Here is a 20,060-nt window from a genome sequence, read left to right as displayed (position 1 = left end):
GGGCCTGTGACCCCCGCCTCTCACCTGCCAGGGGGCACCCACAACCAGGAGCCCACTCCCCCACGAGTTTCGGGAAGCCACACACGTCCAGACACAACTTCAGCAAACATCTCACCTTCCTCTCCTTCCTGCTCTCCTCCTGCTTCCTTCCTCCTGCGGATCCCCCGTCCCCCTGGCCCAGGGCTGCGGGGAGAGGCCCGTCTTCGTCCACAGGCTCTGCCTCCCCGTGAGCAGAACCGGCTGGAGAACCCCAAGTTAGCTCCTTGAGGAGCTCTGCTCCCACTCATTTTCTTGGATACCTTTTCCCATTAGGAGCAGAAGCACAGAGCAGCTTGTGGCACCAGTTGAAATGGCTGCGGGATGCCTCCCTGAAGACCCTCCCCCACTGCCCTTGGGGGAGGGGGAGGGGGAGAGGAAGAGGAGGGGGAAGGAGGGGGGAGTGGGGGTGGGAGAGGCAGACCACTTCTCCTTCGTCCTGTCTTCCCATCCCACTCCCACTCGAGGCCGCTGCCTGGACTCCGGCAGGACACGGGGACTCAGGTCCTGCCTGTTGGTGCAGCCGTTCTTGCCCGGGCGTCAGGTGTCTCGGTCAGCTCTGGCTGCTGTAACAAAGCACCATCGACTTAGACAGCAGCTGTGTATTTCTCACCGTCCGGAGGCTGACAAGTCAGGATCAGGTGCCGAAGAGTCGGTGTCTGGGGAGGGCCACTTCCTGGTTTGCAGGGGCTGCCTCCTTGCTCTGTGCTTGTGGAGACCTCTCTCTCCTCCCGTTAAAGGCGCTAATCCCAGCAGGCGGGTCCCACCCTCATGACCTCATCTAACCCGAATTACCTCCCAGGGGCCCCACCTCCCCATACCATTGTATTTGGGTTTAGGGCTTGAACGTAAGACTTTGGGGAGATACAGACAGTCAGTCCCCAGCAGTGGGATGTCCCCCCAATGTTGCCCGGCCACTGCATCGCTGGAATAGGGTCCTTAGCGCACAGGAGTGGGCCCCCGGACACAGTGTGACAGGATGGGCACCAGGAGCATGGTCCTGGGCGTGCTCTTCGTGTGCTGCCAGTGGCCTGAGAACCAGGGCCTCACGTCACTGCCCCGCCTGGCCATTCCCTCTGTGAGGCCCTTGGGGGAGGGTTCCCGCACCTCCCAGTCTTTGCACGTTTATTAAACAATCACTGTGCCTCTTCCCACTGCTGTGGTTTATGGGCTTTGGGATCTAGAAGCCTGAGCCCCAGCCTGGCTGCAAATCAGGGTGGGTGAGCAGAGCAGGTGCGGGCAGCAGCCTGCAGGCCGTACCTCCTGCTGACTCCCCCGTCAGGCTCCAAACCCTGTCCCTCTCGCCCAGAGGGTCAGCAGGGGAGTGTGGGGGCCAGGTGCTGGCGGGTGGAGGAATGAGAATGCACAAACCCATCGGGAGAAGGGGCGGCTCCCAGGTCTGACTCCTCCGCCGTGGTCAGACTTCGCATTCCTGGAAACATGCTTGACTGTGCGCCTTCCTCTCGGGCCTTTGGAAGGGCCGTCACCCTCGCTTTCCTGCTGCCAGAGCATCCTTTCGAGTCCGTGTATCCTAATCTTCACTCCCTTTTCCAGGTAGTCAGGTGGCCAGCGTTCAGAGCTTCTGGAACGTGTGGGCTTGGCTGGGCCCACTCCCCCCCTTCCTGCTCTTCCCTGGGGAGGGTCCCCGGGGAAGGGTGTGCACGGGGCCCCTGCCCGCCCTCTGACCCTCCTGTTGTGTGTCTTCCACAGCCTGCGATTGCCACCCCGTGGGTGCTGCTGGCAAAACCTGCAACCAAACCACCGGCCAGTGTCCCTGCAAGGACGGCGTGACCGGCATCACCTGCAACCGCTGCGCCAAAGGCTACCAGCAGAGCCGCTCCCCCATCGCCCCCTGCATAAGTATGCTGGCGCCTGCTCCTGGGGCTCGGGCTTGGGTGCGGGTGGAGGGCCCTTTCTGGAGGCGGGTCCCGCCACCCAGGGAGTGTAGCTCATGGGTGCGATCTCTGCCTGGGTGGGACCCCGGGTGGGACCCCAAGCCGCGGGGTGCTTGCTGGAGCACAGCAGAGCCCGCCTGTCTGGGGCTGTCTGTCCTGACCAAGAATGAGTCGGGGAAGCGAGCCCACCCCTATGCCTGGGTCCTGTTTCCATGTGCCACCTTGACCTTGGACCTGGGTGGGTGGGTGGGTGGGCAGAGCAGGTGGGGGCAGCAGCCCGGAGGTCACACCTCCCTGGTGACTCCCTCAGACCTGGCAAACCCCAGAGCCCCATCCGGCTCCAAACCTTGTCCCTCCCGGCCAGAGGGCCTGTACCTGGGCCGCCATTGCTGCTGTGGGAATTCACACCCTCTGCTGCTGGCCGACACCACAGGACTTTTGAGGGAAGCTGGGAAGGCTCCCATGGCCGTTATGAAGGATGGGAGCAGCCTCGAGGGTGCTGGAGGCCCCGTTGGGCCAACAATGACCCCTTAGTTGCTGGAGCTTGGAGAGGGAGTGAGGAGGTGGCAGGGGGCCTTGGCTCAGCCAGTCTTCATGTTTTACAACCAGTGGCATCACACAGGTGTCGTGAGCAGAGGCTGAGCCCTGGCGGAAGCCAGGACTGGGGCGTGCAGGCCGGGCCTGCCCCAGAAAGGAGGGCAGAGGGAGGAGCCGAGCCCAGCCCGCCGGGCAGAGCCTGATGGAGTCTGCTACTCAGGAGCGGGGTTGGCACACCTGCCGGGAGGTTCCCGCCGCCTGGTTTTATGCGGCTGCAAGGGGTGTGTGTGTGTGTGTGTTTACCCTTTTTAAATGACCGAAACAAAAAAACAAAGGAACACTGCTGCTTCCCGTGTGCAGATGATGGGAACGTTCAGTGTCCACAGGGGAAGTTTTATGGGGACACAGCCGGGCCCGCTGTTCACAGGCGCCTGTGGCGGCTTTTGAACCGTAACCACAGAATCGAGCAGCCACAGTGTAGACCGGTGACCTGCGGAGCCGGACGTCTTTTCTAACTGTTTCTACCCGGGCCTCCACGGGAGAGGCCGGCGACCTGTCAGCGTCCTGTAGCACTGGGAGGGCACTGGCCCTTCTGGCCTGTCTGTCACAGGCACCTGGGGACTTGGAGTGGTCCCCATGGACCTTGCAGAGAACCCTACGTACACGTGTGCACACACACACACGCACACACATGCACACTCACACACACACACATACGCACAGGCAGGAGCTTTAGCCGCTGTGCCTCACCTGCCCCAGCTGGGGTGGCCTTCACCTTCCAGGACACATCAGGTGGTGTCAGTTCTGGCGGCGCCAACCAGCTTCTAAGGCAGGATGTGTGGCAGGGTCCAGTGCCAGCCAGTGACCCAAAGCCCAGCCTCAGGAAATTGAGCTCAGTGCCCACCAGGGCAGAGCAAGGTGAAAGGGTTCCCACAACACGCCTCCCTGCCGGTCTCGGTCTCCCAGCGTTCAGCAGCCCCTCCACCCACCCAGGAAGCAGTGACACTGGGAGCGCTGGGCGGAAACCGTGCCGCCACCTGGGGAATGCACACGGGGAACGGTCTCCCTTTTAAAGGGAGTCAGGAGCTGTCGGGTTGCTCAGAGGCAGCGGGAACCAACATTCCCAGCGCCCAGGGCAGACCCGGCAATGAAGCGGATGTTTCAGACTCCGAGACAGGGACCTGGAAAACGGGGGCTCGCGCTTCCTGACGCTCAGTACCTTCCCCCGTCCTGCCGAGGCAGGTGATGCCAGGAGAGCTGGCCAACCAGCAGCCTAAAGACCTGGTCTCCCTCCTGGGGTTCTCCTGCAGAGAGCACCCACTGCAGGCACCCGACAGTGCCCTGAGGACTGCTGTCACGGCTCGGGGAGCCACAGGCCCCCTGCACTCCCGCACCAGCCCTCAGGCCTTTGTGGCTCCGTGGCCACCAGCCTCCACTCCGTTTGGGGACGTGCAGGGTTGGGCTGGACTGTGCGGATGCCCGCTCTGGGGTGTTTCTGCTGGGACCAGGTAGCTCCTAGGGACCGAGGGGGGCCTGGTGTAAGCTGCTGTGATGGCACTTGTTGCTGCTGATAAAATCCATCGAGTGCAAGATTTGCCTCCACATTGACGGCTGGGTCCTCTGCCCATTCCTTCCGGAAGGTGTTCCTGCCGTAGCGCCTGGATTTGCCCCCAGCCTGAGTGTCCCCAGGTGCCCAGCTCCACACGGCTCCAGTCCTAGCTGGTCTAGATCTGGGGGTTCAAGGGAGGTCTTATCCCAACAGTCAGAGGGCAGCCAGAGTCCTCAGGGCTCTCAGAGGCCTCTGTGACTCCTTGTGCATGTGGTCACTCACCAGGGAGCCCCTGCTGGTCCCTGGTTTGGCCTCGTTTAGAAGGAGGAAGCCTCAGCTGTGATACCGGTGGTACCTGGCCCGTCCTGGGGACCAGCTGCACCCCTCCCTTTGCAGAGCATGGGGTGGGGCAGGAACTGGTGGGAACTGGCTGCCACCCCAGGTAGAAGTGGAGTGACCACAATAAGGAGCACTCTTCCACAGGCCCCTTCTCCCTCCGTGGTGTTGGTCTCTACTGCCCACGGAGACAATGCCCTAGCTGGTGAGATGTGCCCATGGGAACCTGGGCAGGGTGCAGACCCCTTTCTGCACATGTAGGACACCTCCCAGCCGCCTTAGGTGCCACCCCTGCCATGAGCACCATCCCCCCCTTCCCCCGTGAGTTGAGGTCAGAGGTGAGCAGGGCCTAGTCAGCCACATGGAGATGAGCAGGGGGCCTGGGGAAGCCCCTGCCGGCCACCTCAAGGGCTCAGCAGAAACACACACACACACACACACACACACACACACCCCACCCCCTACCTGGCCCTGGCTCAAGGGCGAGGGCCGCCCGGCTTCCCTTCTCCTCACTCCCGTCCCTCCTCAGTGTCGAGGAGTGTGGGCATCCCTGCGGGTGGAGGGACAGCTTCCACAGGAGAACAGGCAGGGAGCCTGGGCACCCCGTCCCTCAGCTGCCTCCTCCTCCTTTCCTGGAGCTGGGGTGATAGTGATTGGGGGGTGCTGAGGGGGACACTGGAAGGCTGGGAGGGGTCTGTGCTGTGCTCATCCTTCTCTAAGGTCAGAAATAACACCTTCTCACCTCACTTTCCCTTCCTCCTGTCCTGAATCTTGCAGAGATCCCCGTGGCACCACCCACCACTGCAGCCAGCAGCGTGGAGGAGCCGGAAGGTAGGCTGGCCCCCTCTGCTCATCTTTTTGGGAGGGGTGGGTAGGGATGGGGGTTAGAGGGGCCAGAATCCTCCCAACCACCATCAGGGGGCTCCTTGGCATGAGTGGTTCCCGGGCTGGACTGAAGAGGATGGAGCCCCAGGGCATTTATCTGGGAGCCCCCCCCCCCCAAGAATAAAAGAGAGGGGTTTATCCCTGCCTGTGGCTAGCCTCTCTCCACGCCCAGGACGCTCACAGCGGCTCCTCTTGTTCATCCACCAAGTTAGGAGTGGCCTGAGCCCAGCACCATCCGAGGGGCCGCGCAACCCCTTCCGGGGGCTGCAGAAGGTGCGGGAAGGAGGTGGCAATGCCTTCCTGAGCAGCAGAACAGAACAGGGGGCCACACACAGACATCGGGGTGGGGGACGGAGCTGGACAGGGAGAGAACCACGCGCCACTGTCCCTCTCCTCTCGCTGAACGTGAGCATTTCCTCGGTTGCAAAGGTGGCCACGAACCACGGCAGGGCCAGCAGCCCGGTGACCTGGGCGCCAGCAGAAGTCACAGGTGTTTTCCCATCCCGTTCGGGTGGGTGCAGGTATCCCAGGATGCCGTTTAGGTCACTGTCCCTTCAAAATTACGGGAGCCGCCAGGCCTGCTGCTGCCTCCTGACCCATAACCATGAATAACGAAGCAGTACAGTGAGGGGCTGCACCGTTACCCTCGGGTTTCAAACGTGCTTGGATGAGTGCATTTTCGTGTGTTCGTTTCCGTTGTAATGTCAACAAGAGAACGTCCAGCCTAAGGAAAAGTCTTAGAGGAGTGGACCGGAGCCAAACTGACCACATTTGCCGCGAAGCAAAACCTCAACGGAGTGAGAAAATGCTCCGGGGAATGGCAGCTTTACAGCTTCCTTTATACATTGCAGTCAAAGGAGGAGGTGTAAGGAGGTTACATGAAGCCCGCTGGTGGTACATTAAAGGGCCGGGAGAAAGCAGAGTGGGGAGAGTCTGGGACTGGATAAAAAGTGAAATGGAGAGACCCTGCTTTTCATTGGCGGGTGCGGGGTAGTTAGTAGTTAGCACTTGCAGCAGCACGTGGAGACGGTATCGGGGACAAGATAGCAATGTGGTGTCAGGTAGGTGGTGTGCCCCGCGGGGTCTGGAAAAGGAGGTTACTCTGACATTTCCGAGGTATGTTAGTTATCGTAGATGCAGAAAGACAGGCAGGCCCAGCTAAGGTAAAGAGCGACCTTTGTCAGGGGAGCTACAGGCCTGGGACGCAGCCACCTGTCACGCCCGCTTTGAGTTGGGAATTGTACGTTCAGACCTTCCTGTGTGGCTACTTTCCGTCTCTGAGTCTGCAAGGCAGTGCTGGGTGGGGTCAGCTCACCTGGGCTGAGTGTGTCAGGTCTAGTATGTGGCCCCTTTCCCATCCGCAGTAGTCCCGTGTGTTTTATTTTTGTATTTGGAGATAATACTGTGACAATGGTTGTCACCAGCCCTTGGCACAAGAGAGGTTACACGGGGCTCAGCTGGCTGGCTGGGGCGCCACGCGGAGAGCAGCCAAGCTTGTACCCAGCGTCCTGGTCCTAGGGTCACACGGGCCTTTCGTGTACCTGCACTTGGAGTAGGCGTGGGAATGGGGGGCCCATGTGGACATCAGTGTCAGCTCTGGGGACCCCCTTCCTCCTCTCCAGGGAGGACTGTAGGGAGATGTGGGGGAGGCTTGCACACCCACATGGTTGCCTGAATGTCTTAGAAGAAAGACTAGACTGGAGTGTTGCCGTACACTGGGAACGAACTGAGAGAGAACGTTTCAAACTCGCCTATGTGCACAGTCAACAAAGAGCCCCCAGCGAGGAGCGGACAGAGGGCGTTTCAGAGAGTGCCAGGGTCACACCGGGAGAGCCAGGGACGTTGGTCTTGGGAAATCGGGTAGAGCCGTCAGTCACCTTTGGTCGAGCTGCAAGGGACACTCACGGGAAAAACTGCAGGAGGAAGCAGCTCGGGGCCCGGGAGGCCAAGGCAGGAGCCGGCGTGAGGCTGAGGAAGGCCTTTCTGATCCGATTCAAAGGCACATCCCATCCAGCGCTGGGCAGCAGCTGGGCGAGCAGACGCCGCCACTCGCTGGAGTCCTGACTCCTGCTTCCGTGATGTGGCCTCAGCCGCTCGGAGCTCACCCGGCCCCGCGCGTGGGACTGTGCACCCAGCTAGGCCGCGGCAGACCGGCATCTCGCTCTTGCCTCCCATTTTCCCAGTCCCTGCAGCGGTTTTGGCGTTTGCCCTTGCAAATCAGAAATGGGCAAATGGGGAAAAAATAGAGGGAAAAAGAAAAACGACTCCCGAGATTTCTGTGCCGGCCAGGAAGCGACGATCTTCGCTGGACCAGACAAGATTCCCGAGCAAGTACTTACAGACACGTGCAGCTCCTCCTTTAAAGTCCCCTCCAGCAGTTCTTGGTTAGTTAGTTGCCTCTCTGTCTCCTCTTGTTTTTGTTACTGTTTATTTCTTTTCTTCCTCCTGAACCTTTAAAAAACATGTTGGAAATGGAAGCCAACAGTAAACACCCTTTACAAAGCGCTTTGCTCACCGAGGGGCTGAGCGAGCAGGTGTGATCCTCATGCTTTGACCAGACCCCTCACACCTTCTCTGGTGGTCTTGGATGCCCAGGATCTGGTGCTCGCACCCAAGGACCAGGGTCGTACCCGGGCTTCGGGCGCTGGATGCTGGGCCTGCCGCGCACGGCTGCCTTGTCTCGGTGGGCGGGACGGTGTGGGCAGGGGGCCAGGGGCCCCCTGGGGAGCGGGCCTGGAGCACAGCACTCCCAAGCCTGTCAGTTCTTGCAGTGTTTGAATAGGGAAGGCCCGTGTGCCAGGCTGCCGGAGAAAAGCTTATTTACTTTTGCCTGCGTAACGGAGGAGAATTAATACACCGAGAATTCATCCAGAAAGCTGATGGACATAACCTCATGCTGAACCTGCCCCCCGGCAGGGCCAGCTCACGTAGGGAATGCTGCCCACTGCTGTCTGAGCGGCCGGAGCCCCGTCATGGGGCAGGAGGCAGGAACGCCATGTCCGTGGGAGGTCTGGGCCGGGGCCCAGGAGGGCAGTGGGCTGGGGGGCAGAGAGGAACCCCCATTCCAAACTCACCCATCCTCTGGGCTGAAAGAGGGCCCGCCCTCCCTCGGCTGCCATCAGCTCTGTGTAGGTGTTGATCGCTGGTCGTTTGGCTTCGTGGAGGCCACTTGGCTCAGCGGGATGAGTCCAGTTGGGACCGGGGACTCTGGGGTTGATTCTCCGCTGGCTGAGAGGCCTTGGACATGCAAAGACTTCTTTTCTCTGCCCCCTGTCCCCGCCCCCTGGGGTTGAGGTGGGGGGGGGGGGCTTTCTTTTCAGGGTAGGAATGGCCTTCTTTCTCCTGGTGCGCTTTCTTCCTCTGCAGAAACAATTGCTCTCTCTCCTCTGCCTCTGATGGCCAGTCTCTCCTACAGCCCCTTGCTGAGGTCTCCGCGGGCAGAGGCGCTGGTGAATAGTTAGACCTGGCTGGGGTAGACTCTGACGTCTGGCATTTGCCACTTTCCCTGGTGCAAACACTCCCGGGTGGCTGGTTGCAGACACCCCCTTTGTTGTCATTGAACGCACAGGTGGGAAGAGATGCGTACGATGGGCTCTCGGAGCCCAGGTGAGCTGACCCCACCCAGCACTGCCTGCGGGCTCCCCCGGAATGGCGTGTAGGCGTAGGAACACGGAAGTACAGAGGGAGGAAGGGCCGCCTCTCAGCCGGGCGAGAGGCTGTGGTCTTTCACTGGCTTCCCTGGTGCCAAGGGGCACTGCTGTCTCCTGGGTGGATGCTGGACTTGGGATGGAGGTGCAACAGCAAGGAGCCGACTCCTGGGCCCCCCTCCCCACAGGGTCTCGGTCCTCTCTGGACCTGGTCTCCTCATGGCACTTGCCTATTTGGTGTGGCGTCTCCTGTGACCTGCTTCCATGGCCCCAGCCTCAGGGTAGTCACCTGAGAGTCGTCACACCTGGCGGCCTCTTAGTGCCTCCATTTTTTCATGAAAGAAATTGGGTTTATAGAGACCTGCAACCTGGAGCAGCTTGGACTGTCCTGTTAGGCTCGTTTTCCAGGACAGCGAATAGGTGATGAGGAGGGGAAGGGAGCTGACAAGACTAGGGTGCAGCCTTCCCAAGGTGCCGGGTGGCCGGACGGAGAGGAGAGGACACCGGATGGGAGCCCCAGACCCCAGTTCTGCTCGTCTTGTTTCCTTCTCTGGAAACAGGGTAGTTCATGGGACGGGATGACGCAGACAAAGCTGTGGACTCGGTGGTGGGCTTGTACATGCCCAGTGTCACCCAGTGGAACCGCCGGGGAAGCAGACACCACGGTGCGTGGAGGGCTCGCGCAGCGTTGAGGTGTCCGCGGGCTCCGTGGTGGGAAGGCAGGGTGGGCAGCAGGGGGTGCAGCCCGAGGACAGGGGTGCAGGGCCCGCTAAGTGGAAACTGCTGGTGGCCTTGCCACGTCCTTCCCAGCGGCCGGTGTTGGACCCTGAACCCAGCAGAGAGTTGGAGCCTGGAAATCGATTACGATGGCTTCACTAATTGTTCAACTGTTTATGACGAGAAACCTCAGAGGAGCAGAGAGAATGGTGGCGGGTACCCACGCCCATCACCTACACTTCACCATGGACATTTTGTCCCATTTGCTTCAGCAGTTTCTTCTGCTGAAATATTTTAAGAGAAAAGCTGCCGTAGGACATGTGACCCCTAAATCGTTCGGAATGCCATCTCGGGGAATATTCTCCGCACCTTCCCAGCAGCGTCATTACACCCAACAAAGCGGTCCAACCTTTACTGCCATCTGACCCCAGTCCACCTTTCTGATCCCCCGAGTGTCTGTTGGAGCTGGTTTGCTCAGCGCTTTAATTACTGAAGCATCATGCAGGCACGTGCTTCTCAGAGCGTTCTATTTAGACGTGCATCTGGGTCCCCAGGCGTGGCCGCTTTCGAGGGTGTGATGCACGGGGAGTGGCGTGTCAAGTGAAACGTGCTGCCCACATGTTACCCGTCATCATCATTCATCTCATGCTCTGAAAGGGGAGGCAGGGAGCGCCACGTCCAGCCCCACCGTCAGCCCCCCTGTGGTGTTGGAGGTGGAGGTTGCACGCTCTGCGCTTCCTTCCGGGGACCGGCCCTAGGGGAGGGGCACCTCCACAGCTGAGGGGACCAGGAAGTCCCACAGTGTGGTGGGAGCAGAGGGTGCCGATGCTAAACCACACTGAGCGTCTGCAGCGTGCACCACGGGTCTGAAGCCGGCTTTTTAAAAAAAATATATATATATTTTTTTATTGATTTCAGAGAGGAAGGGAGAGGGAGAGAGATATAGAAACATAAATGATGAAGGAGAATCATTGGCTGCCTACTGCTTGCCCTCTACTGGGGATTGACCTGCAACCAGGGCATGTGCCCCTGACCGGAATCAAACCCAGGACCCTTCCATCCACAGGCCAGCACTCTATCCACTGAGCCAAACCGGCCAGGGCTGCAGCAGGCTTTCTTGATCCTGGCACTGCCAGCAGTGGGGCTGGAGAATTCTTAGTGTTATTTTTTTGTTGGGGGTGGGGGCTGGCTTGTGCACAGCATCTCTGGCCTCCGCCCTCAGCCCAGTCCCTCTCGGAAACCAGAGACCGAGCCTGGGGAATGGGGACCGTGGGTGGGACCCGCTCACTGCGCCCTGGCTGGCGACCAGACTGACCCCATGTGGATCAGGTTGGACGGAATGGAATTGCCATTGTATTTGGCCTCTGCGTCCCGCACAAGTGGCAGTTTCACACGGTCCCGCTTACCGCTTGCTTCCCGTGCTCCCGGCAGCCTGCGTGAAGCAGGTGCTCCTTCCTCCTCACTCTGTCTGTCCCTTTCTCTGACTGCCTTTCTCCGTCCCCATCTCCCTCTGGCGTTCTCCTCCACCCCTCTCCACCACCTCTGTATTCCCTGGCTTTCCCTCCCCCTCCCCTCCCCCTTTCTCTTCCCTTTTTTGGGGGCTGCACAAAGGGCTGGGGCAGAGGTCAGGCTGGGGCGAGCAGGGCGGGAGCGCTCAGCTGCCCCCACTGCCCGCCGCCCCAGGGAGCACAAAGGAACCATTTGCATTGTGTGTCGCAGGCCCCCCTTGTGGCCTGTGGAGGGGCCTCTGCAGGTGGAGCTGCCGCCATCAGAGAGGAGGATAAAGGGATGAGCTGGGAGGCAGAGCAGCGTGGGGGTGGAATATTTAGCCCTTGTTCCCACTCAAGGGGACTCCAGGGGATGGCTGATGGGAATGGACAAGTGACAGGTGTCAGTGAGCGAGAGGATTGGAATCCCCAGGACCCGCCCCGTGTCACACTCATGTCACAGGGTCCTTGTTGGCAGAGGGGGGACTGCAGGCTGCAGAACAAGGGTGGGGCAGGGTGGACTCAGAGACCCACCCCTACCCCTACCCCCACTCCCAGGGTGGCCCCCAGCCCGAAGCTGGGCCTGACACCTCCCTTGGGGATTCCTGTTGAGATCCTGGCTGGGCACTGGGGGGAGGGTGCATGGAAATGGGTTGTGCCTGGCGCCCTGGCCCTCGGCCCTCGGCGCACAGATAGCCCTCTCTCCTGCCCAGATTGGTGGGGGGAACCCCAACAGCCACTGAACTGGGGGGAGTCATGTCCCCAATCCTAGAGGGGGGTTGGGCAGCACCCGCAGTGGTCCCTTTGATTTCCTACATACCCTGCAAGACTGAAAATGTATTTGTCTGCTCAGGCTGCCATAACAAAGCACCATAGACTGTGTGGCTTAAATAACAGGAATTCATTTCTCATAATCTGGAGACTGAAAGCCCAAGTTCGGGGTGCCAGCGTGATCGGTTCCAGGGAATGCCCTCTTCCTGGTTGCAGACCACTCACTTCTTGCTGAGCCCTCACAGGGCAGGGAGAGAGCTCCCTGGTGTCTCCTCTTATAAGGGCCCTAATTCCATCCCCAAGGGCCCCACCCTCTTGACCTCACCTAACCCCACTTACCTCCCAAAGGCCCCACCTCCGGATACCATCCCATTGAGGGTTAGGGCTTCAATGTAGGCATTTTGATGCGACAGTTTAGTCCACAGCAAGTAGTAATAGTAACCGCCTTAAATGCAATCACTTATAAGAGCATGGATTTTTAGTTTTTTGTTGCCTTCCCTCCACTCAGTTAAAGTGTCCTGCAGGCCACTTGGTAGCTTGGGCTGAGGCTTCTCAATGAAATGAGGGAGTTGGGCTACATGATTCATTTAGTCCCCTCCCAGCTCGGAATTCCCTGGGTCCAAGCCGCCCAGGAGGCCGACTGCTCTCAGGGCCCAGTGGCCGCAGGGCCTTTCCTTGGAGGCTCTTTCGGGCTGTGTTGAGGGGACTGTGGGCGATTTGGACCAAGAAGGGTACCCAGACCCAGAGGAGGGAAGAAGAAGAGAGTGGACTGGGGACAGTGTCTGCCCATTCGCCAGGTGTCCTGCCTGCTGTGGACATGGACCTTCACGGCCTCAAGGCCTGTCCCCAAGCCCAAGCCTACCTCCTGCTGACCGGGACTCTCCTCTCTGCTGCACTGGCCCTGTGTTCCTAAAGCTACAGGTACAGACATGACACAAACCCCTGCTCTGTCCCAAGGAGTGACCACACAGATTGCGGACCTTGTGCCTTGTCCCCAGGCAGAGCCCAGAGCTTTAATTCAGTAAGAGCAGTGGCTCTGCATCTTGGGAGGGGCCATGCCCTTCCTGCTCCTTCCCTGCAGGTCACTGGGAGGTCAGCGTCCGCCTCGGCAAGATGGTGGCAAGTGTCATTGGACTGCCTTGCGGTCTCTGTTCAAGAGTAAAGTGGACTGTAGGGCTGAGGAAAGGAGAAGGCCCTTTGGTTTGCCGTGATTAGAAATGAGCCAGGTCTGAAATGAAGTTATTTTGTGCAGTGAGGTATCTGCAAACCGGTGGTATCCTGGAGCCAGCATGCACCTGCTCACACAGGCTTGTGAGCACTGACTGTGGGCATCTCTTCCCAGCTCTGCATTCAGGCCACCGTGCTGGTAGTTTGATATTGGCCATGACGGGAATATTTACACCTTGGAAATTGGCACATGCTACAAATCAAGGGTTTTCTTCCTACAGAGCTGGTTGTTAAATGTTTCTCACCATTTCTCCCCAAAGGCATCCTGGAAGTGGACTTTGAGATTTTGGTAGCAGCAGGAAACCTAGAGGTAGCTCATACAATCTGGCTGCCACATGGGACAGATGGGGAGAGTAGGCCCAGAGAAGAGCAGTGACTTGCCCTAACGGTTGAGGGCGGCATCAATGAAGACCCAATTTCTCAACATTGTTAGCCATAGGGCTTCAAGCAAGCATCCTTTCAAGTGGTAAGTCCTGGAGAGAAATCAGACCTGGGGACTTGGAAACGATTCCTCTTATTGAGGAGAGGTTAGAAGTTCATGAATGTTTGGCGGCAGCTGCTTTAGTGAACCTGCCTTGACATTTTCTTCAAGCCAGATGGGATTAGGCTTCCACCCACGGCCATCCTTCTTCACCTTCCCTCCCCCACCCCAGTGAGCAGGGCGGGGCATTCCTGGTTTCCTGGCCAAGCATTCCTTCTGATCCACGTGGTCACCTCCTTCAGCCCCAGGAGGGGAAGATGTGCTTTCGCATCTACAGTGTCCCTCCAGGCCATGACATCTTTACAGCAGCGTCCATCTTCACCGATGGTGGGACCTCTGAGAAGGTGGTGATCTTTGTAGGCCTGAGAGTCCAGGACTGTCCAAGCTTGGACTTCACCCCGTCTTCTTCCTCTTTATGACAAATGTGCTGCTGTGGATGGGACAAGAGGTGGAATTCCAGCCATTCCTTTGGGTTAGCAGGGTCCTAAGAGGCCTCAAGACAGGGATTCTTGTGCCGATGATTTATTGAGGGGGTGCTCAGGAGAAACTAGTGAGGGAGTGAGGGAAGCAGGACAGGGCAGGGAAGACGCTAGGGAAACACGTGGGTTCGAGAGAATTCAGGTCTCAACATAATCACATGGGGCTCTGGAGAGTAAGTTGCAGGCGGTTATACCTGTCCGTATAGCTGGCCGTTGGCTAGGACTGCCCCTGGGAGGGGTATGTGTACCCTGCCAGGTGTTTCCAAGCAGGGCAGTTTTCATCAAGCAAGGGCAAGCCTTCAGGGAAAGTGCAAGTGTGAGCCATTAGCCGCAGGCACTGGCAGCTGCTGGAGGTGGGTGTACTGGCCCAGCCACATCTGGGTGAGTTACTTGAGGGGAAGACAAGTTTATTGGGATTTAGGGGCCATTTGTGGATTTCTGTTGTGTCCGCTCTCCAACAGCCCTGTACTGTGGGAAGACCTGGTGGAGGTTCCCTGGGGCCGCGTGTCCTTCCTCTGATGGCCAACCAGTCACTCAGCCGTGACATCTCTCATACCCCTCTTCTCTGCTGTGCACACTGCTACTGGGAGTGTCTTCCATCAGACTCTCTTCTCACCCCCTGTACTGGCCAGTACAGGCTGCGTGCTGTAACGAGCAGCCCCGGTGGTCCACTGCAGCAGCAGCGAGTCGGGCCCAGGCTTCTCCCATCATGTGGTTGTGCCATCCTTTAGGGCCGTGGTCAGCAAACTGCGGCTCGAGAGCCACATGCGGCTCTTTGGCCTCTTGAGTGTGGCTCTTCCACAAAATACCACAAAAATGCCACGTGCGGGCGTGCACGTACAGTGTGATTGAAACTTTGTACAGAAGTCAGTATTTTGTGGAAGAGCCACACTCGAGGGGCCAAAGAGCCGCATGTGGCTCGAGAGCCGCAGTTTGCTGACCACTGCTCTAGGGCAGTGGTTCTCAACCTTCCTAATGCCGTGACCCTTTAATACAGTTCCTCATGTTGGGACCCAACCATAAAATTATTTTCGTTGCTACTTCATCACTGTAATGTTGCTACTGTTATGAATCGTCATGTAAATATCTGATATGCAGGATGGTCTTAGGCGACCCCTGTGAAAGGGTCGTTCGACCTCCAAAGGGGTCGCGACCCACAGGTTGAGAACCCCTGCTCTAGGGCCTTGGCCTCCTTGCTGGCACGGAAAGAGCAGAGGGGGGCACATTGGAGACTTTTCCAGGCTGGGCCCAAAGGAGCATGCGTCACTTCTACCCACGACATTGGCCAGAACTGCATCACATGGCCACACCTAACCGCAAGGGGTGCTGGAGAATGTAGTTTATACGCCTAGGAGGAAAATGAAATGGTGTTTGGTAACTCCGAACAGCCTCCACCATAGACCTTTTTGCTCACTCGGCTGACTTCGCGGGCATTTGCCAGCCACCTCATTACGGAGTTTTTGGCATCAGAAAGTGATGGTGAACGTTAAGGGTCTTTGGTCTGTGGAGGAAGCAGTCCTGGCCGAGCCGTGTGTCTCCTGCACGGCAGCTGCCTAGGCTGGGGGCGTAGGCCCCCCCGGGAACCGAGCAAAGGCGACACTGGCTTCCAAGGCATGACCTCATCGGCACTGGCTTAACCAGCTGGCTAACCGGCCAGCCAACCCGCGGCTGGACAGACAGGGCTGCAAGCTCCCCTGTCTCTCACGGCCTTTCCGGGAGCCCAGCTTAGCCCCCCTCCGCCTCGCCGAATCACCCTTTCGTGCTGCCCTCACGCTGGGCCAGCCTGCCATTGGCTCTCGCTGGAAAAGCGTATCGAGGGCCCACTGGATCCCCATCGGGGCAGCTTTGTTTTCCCCGCTGAACACAAAATCTCCTGTTCACAGGGAGAGCCGACAAGGAGACCCCGTGGGGCTGCCCTGTGGGAGCAGCGCCGGTGAATACCGCGCCCGAACGCTCCAGCTTATTGAAGGCGGCGGCGCAGGCCGACTGTGCCCTCGGAGCGGAGCGGGCGCGGAGGGCGGGCGCGGAGCTGTTCCAGGGATTAGCAGCGCAGACTGAGGGCGGCAGGTGCGGCCTCTCTGCTGTTGGGAAGGTTGTGAAATACTGATCTTTGCTCTGCAGATCCTCCCCGCGGCCTCGTCCGGGCTACAGGCTGAGAGTGGGGATTTCTTGTTCAGCCAGGCATGGTGGTGGTTTTTAGGACATACCCCCTTCTTCCCCCGACTCCCAGCATTCCTTGGGAACTCCGGTGCCAGGATTCGTGCACATGTCCGTTCGTTTTCTCTTCATTCGTTCATTAGCTGCACATTTACTGGGGCTGTGTTAGTGCTGGGGTTACAGGGATGGGTGTAGCACATGGAGCCCCAGGTTCAAGAGACCCTGGTTTACTGCAAGAAAGACGCCTACGCAGGCGATTCTAACCAGGCTGTTACCTGTTAGAGTAGATGCCGTGCAGGTGTCAGCAGGCGCTCACGTGGCCTTGTCAGCTGGGCTAAGAGAGGCTGTCTGTCCTGCCCTCATGCAAGCTGGGGTCCCAGGTGGCTCATCACGCCTCCAGCCAGGCTGCTGCTCGCTAATGGAGCTGACGGCAGGTAAGAAGGTGGCAAAGCCAGAAACAACTGGGGATCCACACACAGAACCTCCACAAAGACCATCTTATGTGGCAGAATTGCATCTTGAGGACGCGCCGGGGCTGCAGTCCTCAGCTCTGCGGTGGATGGATCTCCGTGGCTTTCCCTCAGAGCTGGGGCTGCCCAGGGCACAGTCAGACCCCTTCGCCCGCCCAGCCTGGCAGCGAGCAGGGATCTGCCCGCACTCTCCCCTGGGGTTGCAGGGCTCCTCTGGGCTGCGAGCTTTCCTTTCCACGCTGGCAGAGGATGCTCGGATGTGGCCTGTGGCTCCCGTTTCCATGAGCCTGTTTCAGTGGGAGGGGCTGGGAGACCTCGGGGCTCCTCTAAGCCTGACTCCCAGGTCAGAGGCATGTGGCACCCTAAGGCTCTGCGGTAACTTGTCCCCAGGCCCACCAGCGGTTTCCCAGTTCCTAGCAGGAGCTGGTGCGGGGAGTGGAGCGAGATGGTGTTGCCGACCCCTAGGGCCCCCATGGCGGGTGAAAGCTGGCTAGTCCTTTGTCCAGCAGGCTGTCCTGAAACCTCCCAGGAGGCCTGGTGAGCTCCCGCAGGTCAGGGCCAGCGCTGGGGGTGGGGTTCTGTGCCTCACCCTCTGCCGAGCTCCTGAGACCTCATTCCCACTCCCCTCTGTCTATGTGTGTGTGTGACAGGGTCAGGGGGGGGCGTCGGGGACTGACTGAGGGAGCCCTCTAAGACTGGGGGATGTACGTGGGCACCAGCTGGAAATCCTGTGTTGGGGGTTCCTGGAGACAGAAGAGATGGTTAAGCAGCGGAAGATGGTGTAGAATGTGAACTTGGCCACCAGTTAAAGCCCAGATGTGTCCAGGTGGGGAGTGTAGGGCAGGGGAAGTCCAGTGTCCACTGGCCTCTGGCCCCTCAGGGCTCTCGGGTCAGCAGGCCTCTGCCCGGATGTGAGGGCTCCTCACGCCTCCTGCGGGGTCTGTGGTTCCCTGGGGCGTAGAGAGAACCCCTCACTCCGGGAGCAAACATTTCCTTTATTCTTCGTGAGGAGGCGGTCAGGCTGGTCTTGATGGGGAGATTTCAGCAGCTGCCTCTGTTCTTGTGGACTGAGCAACCCCCGCAAACACGGTTTTCAGACACCTGAGGTGTAATTCACTGAAATACTATATAGTTTTTAAAAATTGCAACCATTTTGGGTGGGAATCTTTCCCAAAGAAAACCCAGCTTTCCTGCCTCGTGGAGCCATGCACACGGACGCGATTTCACTTGTGGGGGTGGCGCGGGCGTGGCGAAGGCGGACTGGGCTGCGATATGGCCCAACCCCGAGGCTTTCTCAGCGGTTCCGGATTGTTGGCCTCTGTTCAGAGTGGCCCTTAGGTGCTGTCTGCTCTTCCTGGTTTCATGGTCCCTGGCCCCTCTTCTGCACCCTGTTGGCTGGCTGTTCCTTCTTCCGGTCAGTGGGTCCCCCACCCTTTAAATATGTGGCTCACCAGGCGCCGTGCTCTAGAATGGCTATAACATTTGTCACCAGTGCTTGTGAGTAAAGGGTAATTAAGCTGAGAATGAAGACCTGAAGGTCTGGCAATTTGGCTGCTTAGACCTTCCTTTCTGCTTCTCACCTGTGTCCCAGAGACGTGAGCTACGCAGGTTAAGTAGGATTGTATCCGTCCTCAGCAGAGACGTCTATAAAGTAAAGAGGAGACAGAGTTCCTCTTTTCAGTCCTCACATCGAATAACTGAGGAGCAGAGAGGGTAAGAAGGGGGATCCGCTTGGTGGGGGTTCTGATGGCCACACCCTTGGGTTTTGAGAGCCCAGGAAGACTTGGGAGGGGGGGTACTTTCTCTGAAAGTCTAAACAGGCTTATGCTGGGCTGTTCCGGAAGGTGGAACGAAGGCCATCTGGGAGGAGCTGTAGAAACAGGCTCGGCTCGGCTCACGGAAGTCTGTCCAGACGGTGGGATGGCGACAGGAGGAACGAGGGTACACGACCTTCACGTACCCTTTCCTCACGAGAAGGCAGATTCCGTGGCTGGTGTCCAGTCTGTCAGTAACTGGCCAGTGACTGAGTCAACAAGGAGGGCAGGAATGTGCCCGCTCTCCCACGAGGAACCAGGAGCACCTGGTTGAGTTCTGGGCTCCCTTGGGTGCTGAGGTTGATTAGTAATGTCTGCCACGAGCATGGCCGGGGAATCTGGTGGCTTGTGAGCTGCCTGTTTGCTTTTCCTGCTTCCACACTCGCTCCCAGTCAGTGTCTTCTCGGGCGACCCTCCTTTTTTCCGCCTGGAGACAAGTCGCTCATCCCTGAGCCTTTCGGAGTAGGAACCTGAGCTTCCTGCCTGCTCCATCCTTTCTCAGGCAGCCGCTGAGCACAGCCGCTTTTCCTAAGGGCTGGCCAATGCATGGGCAGGGGCGTCAGGTGGGAGCTGAGTGAGGGAAGGGGAGTAGCAGGAGTGGGGGGCACACAGAGGTTCTTCCCGAGGACAGGCAGCTGAGAGGAGGTACCCTTGAGAGGGGGCAGCCGCTGCATTGGTGTGGGGGGAGGTTAGGGTCATTGCTTAATGGTCATCCGGTTGCCCATGGATTTGGGGACAAAGATGCGGATGGCCCTGACCTGGAATGAAGGGCGGCTGGTGTTAGCAAAACTGCCCCCACTGGCGGGTGACCTTGAACACTGAACATTCTGGGCCTTATTTTCTGGTGTGTGTAACGGAACCTGTGGTCCTAATACCACCTGCCTGGGTTCCTTACAGGTCCCTGTGCTGCTCACCTGGGGTTGTGGATGGGAAGGGCTGCTGAGGGCTGCCCAGGTGCGGCTCATCACTGTCCCCTAGGGAGGGGCTGAGGTGGGCCACTTGGATTGGACATGGGCTCCCTCTGGGAGGGGGCGGTACCTGCAGGCAGGGAACAGGGTGGCTGGTGGCAGAGCGGGCTCCGCAGTCCTCTTCGTGGTGGAATTGACCTTCTCGGCATAGTTACCACTGGCTGGGGAGGCCTGGGTGAGCACCCGAGGGTCAGGAGAAAATTCCAGATGTCCAGGAGCTGGTTCAGCCCACTGAGTCTCCTGCCTCCAGTCAGGAGGGCTTTCTGCAGCCCTGAAGGCTCTGGGCAAGAGGCTTTAATCTAATTACATGCTTTATTTGAGCCAATTTGTTTTCCAATCCATCTTGTTCAGCAAGAAGAAAGAGCATGCTGGGGACTCGGGGCACCCTCCGGTTCCGAGTGGAGAAGGGGCCGCTCTCCTGCCTCACGTGGCCAGGGCAGCCCTGACCTCTCCCAGCCCGGCCACCCCACCCCCAACCCGGCTGCAGGCTGCCCTGCCTCACGGGGAGGGAGCTGCCACCGCTCAGCCACTTCCATCTGCTCAGAGAGAAAGCTCGGCTTGCTGGTCACCCCTCCAGGAAGCCCAGCCAGTGCGCCAGTTCCTG

General features: G+C 59.0%; 1 protein-coding gene across 1 annotated transcript in view; it reads left to right on the top strand.

Annotated features, from left to right (window-relative positions):
• Positions 1–20,060, top strand: part of NTN1 (netrin 1) — a 171,799-nt gene that overhangs the window by 125,405 nt on the left and 26,334 nt on the right. The window contains exons 3-4 of the mRNA XM_081109001.1: positions 1,747–1,896; positions 5,131–5,184. Coding sequence (XP_080965127.1) covers positions 1,747–1,896; positions 5,131–5,184 — 204 coding nt within the window. The remainder of the gene's footprint in view (positions 1–1,746; positions 1,897–5,130; positions 5,185–20,060) is intronic.

The sequence above is a fragment of the Myotis nattereri genome (assembly GCF_964212035.1).
Source record: "Myotis nattereri genome assembly, chromosome: 16".
In the NCBI taxonomy this organism is placed as follows: domain Eukaryota; kingdom Metazoa; phylum Chordata; class Mammalia; order Chiroptera; family Vespertilionidae; genus Myotis; species Myotis nattereri.
Note: the sequence above shows the minus strand (reverse complement) of the source record. Positions and strands in the feature narration are given on the sequence as shown.